The sequence below is a fragment of the Octodon degus genome, unplaced genomic scaffold (genome assembly GCF_000260255.1).
Source record: "Octodon degus isolate 3935 unplaced genomic scaffold, OctDeg1.0 scaffold00093, whole genome shotgun sequence".
Classification (NCBI taxonomy): domain Eukaryota; kingdom Metazoa; phylum Chordata; class Mammalia; order Rodentia; family Octodontidae; genus Octodon; species Octodon degus.
The window spans coordinates 1,429,457-1,434,535 of NW_004524669.1; the positions used below are offsets into that span (position 1 = coordinate 1,429,457).

General features: G+C 40.1%; 1 protein-coding gene across 1 annotated transcript in view; it reads left to right on the top strand.

The window, feature by feature from the left end:
- Shcbp1 (SHC binding and spindle associated 1) overlaps window positions 1-5,079 on the top strand; it is a 97,558-nt gene that overhangs the window by 88,727 nt on the left and 3,752 nt on the right. The window contains exon 8 of the mRNA XM_023722892.1: window positions 3,655-3,773. Coding sequence (XP_023578660.1) covers window positions 3,655-3,773 — 119 coding nt within the window. The remainder of the gene's footprint in view (window positions 1-3,654; window positions 3,774-5,079) is intronic.

Below are 5,079 nucleotides of genomic sequence, written 5' to 3' on the forward strand. Positions count from 1 at the left end.
CTTTATTGAGGATCCAACACAGGTTCTTACACATGATAGCAAGGGATGAACCCCAGAAGGGAGAGCATATTGATAAAATTCCAAGTTAGACTGTGAAAATATAAGTATCTTAAGTGTCAGATTGGGTTTTTAGTTCCAAGTAACCTAGCACTTAGTGTGCAATTGCTTTTTCTTTTTCTTTTTTTTTTTTTTTTTGCGGAAGCAGGGGTTGAACTCAGGCCCTTGTGCTTGCCAGGGAAGCGCTTATTCCACTGAGCCATCTTCCTGGCCCCTAAAAGTGCATTTCACTCTTTTCTTTTCTTTTCTTTTTTTTTTCCTGCCCTTTAGTTTTGTGTTGAGAAGTTTGCTGTAATTCTAATAGATTTACATTTTTAAGTGACTTACTGGTTTTCTCTAATAGTTTTTAAGATTCTGTTCTTGTGTTGGACTTCTGGGATTTTGACTGATGTGCCATAGAGAAATTCTTTTCCAGTTGTGGCTATTTGGAGTTCTGTATGTCTTCTGTAGGGGCCCCAGTCCATACACCCCGGTTCCAGCAACTGAGCTTTCTGTTGGATGTAGGCAGTGAGTGGTGTGGGGGTATGGTTAGGAGTTAACGTCAGCACTTTCAGATCCAGCACCACACACAGCTGGCCTAGCTTCTTGGAGGATAGTTTCCTTGTGACCCTTACAGCCTGAGCTTTCTCTTCTGGGAGGATCTGTATCTAAACAGTGCTGTCTCCACTACTGTCTTGTGACTGTCTCCCACCCAGTCACTGTGTTAGAGTGAACCAGAAACTGTGAAGTATAGTTGTTCTTTAATTCAGTCTTAAGCATCTAACCACTTCCCAAAATGTGGGGTTTGGGGGCTTTTTTGTTTGTTTGTTTTATTTTGTTTTTTGAGGCAGGGTCTTGTTGTGTAGTTCAGACCGACCTTGAACTCACTGTATAGCGCAGGCTGGCCTTGGCTTGAATTCTTGGTCATTCTCCTGCTTCATCATTCCAGTGTTGGGGTTACAGGTGTGTGTGACTACACCCAGCTATCCAAGATGATCACTATTAAAGTATTCAAAGATAGCAGGTGCTACAATGGATTTTGCCTCGAACTCTAGTCTGATGGGAAAAGAGTCACTTAGAGTAAAGCCCATGCTGTTTTTGCAGTGTGCTTCTGGGGCTCATACTGCCAGCCCAGTCCATTGTTTCTGTCTTGACCTGCTGTCTATCTCTGGGTTGTCTTGTGATTCCCGTCCCTATGAGCTAGTTTTTTTTTTTTTTTTTTCCTGGCTGCTCCATTCTCTTTTCTGTGTTGTGTTTTGTTTCTCTGTAGATCAAATTTTCCTTTCATCTTCCTCCTAACTCCTAGAAATCTTTTTTTCTTCACCAAGTTGTTTTCTAGGTGTCTTGATTCTAGTCCTAGAGAGACTGTATTTTGTTTCCAGTCTCTACTTCACTATTTTTCATTTCCTGTTTTATGATACACCTGTTCAGACTTTTCAGTGTAATAGGATCATTCCTGGTTGCTGTGTTGCAATGAAAGAGCCACTGCCAGTTTTATCAGCATCTGCAGAACCAACCATGTATTAATCATGTAATATAAAGCTTGTTTTAATAAATTTCCTTTTTAACCCAGTAAGACTGAGATGTAGTACTGATGGTAAATAAACTAGGGTGTAAAACATGAGACAAGGAAAAAGAAAGAAGCAGTGAATGGATAACTGAGAAAGGAGGAAAGGATTAAAAAGTAAACAACAAAGGAAGAAAAGAGATAGAACTTTGTTGATATTATTTTAAATCTGGATTGGAAGGCTAGTGGGTTGGATTTTAATTGGGATTAGAGAGTTTGAGCAAGTACCAACTAATAATGCTGTAAGAAGTTTGAGTCTATGCACTTTTTGGTGAGAATTCACATGCCTATGAATGATACTACCTAAAGTGTGAATTATTTTTCTCCTTGTGACATCCAAATAGCTCCCATATTATATATATTATAAATAAATAAATTGAAAGAAGAGAAAGAAAAGAGGGAAAAAAGAAAAGCCATGTACCTGCAAAAATCAAGTATCCTTTTATTCCTATTTGTTCTATTTGTACTAGAATTTTTGTATTTTTTAGGGAAGGGTCTATAAGGTGTTCAGGGTCTCACTAGTAGATCAGACTCGTAGTGATATGCCTGTTTACAGCCTCCCAAGAGCTGGGATTACAGGCACGCGCCACCATGCCCAGTCTCATTTGCCATCTCAGCACTCCCCAGGGGCAGGTCTGGCACGGCAGGCCCAAGGATCGAATCCCTGGCTCTTGAGCTTGCTTGCAGGCACTTTAATCCACTGAGCCATTTGACCGACCCTTTATGGTCAGAATTTGACCAGCATGCTCTTCCTCCTATCTTCAGAAGTGGAGAAATTTTGAAAATTGGAGAAATTTTGAAAAGTGGAGAAATTTGTAGCTGTTGTAGGTGTTGAGCACCACCACTCTTTGTGGTTGGCCCTAGAAGGTTCCAGTCCAGTGATTGGTTTTCTTGCCTGCCAATGAGTGAAGGAGCTTCTGAGTCAGATGGACCCTGTGTCCATGTCTTGTTCTTCTGCGGCAGTGTTCTGCTTGATTTCAGTTGCACTCCTGTGGGCTTTATTAGCTGGAACATCTGATTGGATACTTTCAGTTATGTATGGATGTGGAAGGGCCCGGTATGGTTGCTCCAGTACCCACTTTCCTGCTGATTTCATAAGGGCTTTGATCTCTGCCCTCTTCCCTCCATGATAAATCCCTATAGATGTTTAGGTGTGTTCTTTCTGTACTGCTCTGGATGAGGAAATAGTACAGCCCCTTCTGACTATACATCTCTTTTCCCCAACTCTCTTTTCATTCTAAATTCTCTGGAGCGTTTGAACTTTGTAGTTCCTGTGGTTTGCAGAGTTCTACAGCTTTTGGCTGGTTATGGGAGGGTTGTTGTCAGATACTAAATTCTGCATCATTTGGATGGCAGGCAGCAAGCAATATAGCTCATGGTGTCAGATCTTACCAGTGTTTGGGAGAGTGATGGAAGAGTTCCTACTTCAGCAGTGCTTGAGTGTCTGTCCACTTCTTCTGGATCACACTGGTTAGAACTACTACCCTTCCCTGTAACCTGACCCACAGGTTCTGAGTCCCATAACCAGGACCATAACCTAGTTTCTTTCTTTCCCAGGGGTCCACAGAGCCTTCTGCAGTCTTTCACCTCCAAATGATTCTCTGGCATTCAGTTTCTCTAATGCCCTGATCTGCAAATATCTCATTTGCTGGGCTCCCTCCCCCAGTGAAAAAGGAGTTACAATATGTGGGAGGTTGCTAGGCTAGGTGCTGATAGCAGTGCTGCTGTGGTACTCAGCTCCTCACTCAATGGATTAGATCCTCTTTCAAGACGTTATGTTCTCTGGACTCATTCTGTAAGTGGTAGCATCAAGGAACAGCTAAAGTTTCTCTTTTAATTAGCTCTGATACTGGAATTCATCTGGTGTATTTAGCCCTTGTTTTCAAGTGCCTGTGTTTACTTTTTGTACATCTTTCCATGAGCACCACTGCCTGTACTCAGCATGGTAGAATCTAATTGGTAGCTCTTGAGACTTATGTAATGTTTCTGTAGGCTATTTGTAATATGGAAATAGCACATTACATCTTAAAGCAATTCTACTTTCATCATAGTTATTCACCGTGGCAAGACTACAGTGGAAAACTGTGTACTACAATGTGAAACTACAGGTGTCACAGTACGAACATCAGCAGAATTTCTAATGAAGAACTCAGATTTATATGGTGCCAAGGTATGATAAACTTTCATCTTTTGGGGGAAGTAATTATTAGGTTTAAGAAACAAGTACATAATCAGGATGTAGATTCGTACTTTTCTTTAAGCAAGCTCAGACATTTATCTCTACTAAGTCAGTCAAAATCTTTATGTAGTCATTAGGAGCACAAGAACACAGTAGCTGCCTAACAGGAGAAGCATTGAATCTCATAATTTCTCACAATTTCTTTTTCCTTTTTCCTTTTTTTTAAAATTGAACTCAGGACCTCACACTTGCCAGGCAGAGGCTGTGCCACTGACTTTTTTTTTAAATGTATTTAGAATGGGGTCTACAGGGTCTCATGACACAGATCGGACTTGTAGTGATCCTCCTGTGTTTTCAGCCTTCCAACTGTTAGAATTATAGACCCGCACCACCACACCCAGTATCAGTTACATCTCAGGGCACCCCAGGGGTGTGGCTGGCACAGCACACCAGGGATCAAACCCCAGTCCCTGCATTGACAATTTAAGAGAAGTTTAGAACCTAGAAATTGTAACTCTGTAAAAATTTTTAATATCTGAAGCTTAGTCCCTTTTTAAAAGTATTTTGGGTTTTTGAGGGGTTTTTGTTGTGTGTGTCTATGCTACCAAGATTGAACTCAAGACCTCGCACTTGCCAGTCCAGCCCTAAAAAAGCCTTTTAATACTGAGATAATTGTATATTTACATGCTCATATGAGAAATAGTACCTAGATCCTTTATCCTTTTGTCAGCTTCGGTAGTAGTATCATCTTGTAAAACTATAGGACAATATCATAAAAAGATATTCACATTGATTCAATCAAAGTAAGGACTATTCCCACCACCCCAAGGATCTTTCATCTTGCCATTTTATAGCCAAACCTACTTATCTGTCCCATCAGCCTCTTCCTTAACTGTTGGCAAGCTCGCATTTATTCTCTGTTTCTGTTATTTCACCATTTGAAGGATGTTATAAATGGAATTACCCAATATGTAGTCTTTTAGGATTGCCTTTTTTCATGTACCATGATTCTCTGGAGCCTCAGCCAGATTGTAGTATGTGCCCATATTTTGTTTTTTATTACTAAGTCCAAAGTGTAATTTTTTGCTTGTTTATTCAGCTATGAAAGAATATCTATGATTTTTGTTTTCTAATTTTTATTAATATGAACTTGAACAAAAATATTTGCATAAATTAGTTAACCTCATATTTAATGATGAAATACTGAATACATTTCTCCTAATACATCTCTCCAAGGTAGAGCCAGGAGTGGTGGGTAGCACATGCCTGTAAAATCCCAGCACTCTTTTTTTTTTTT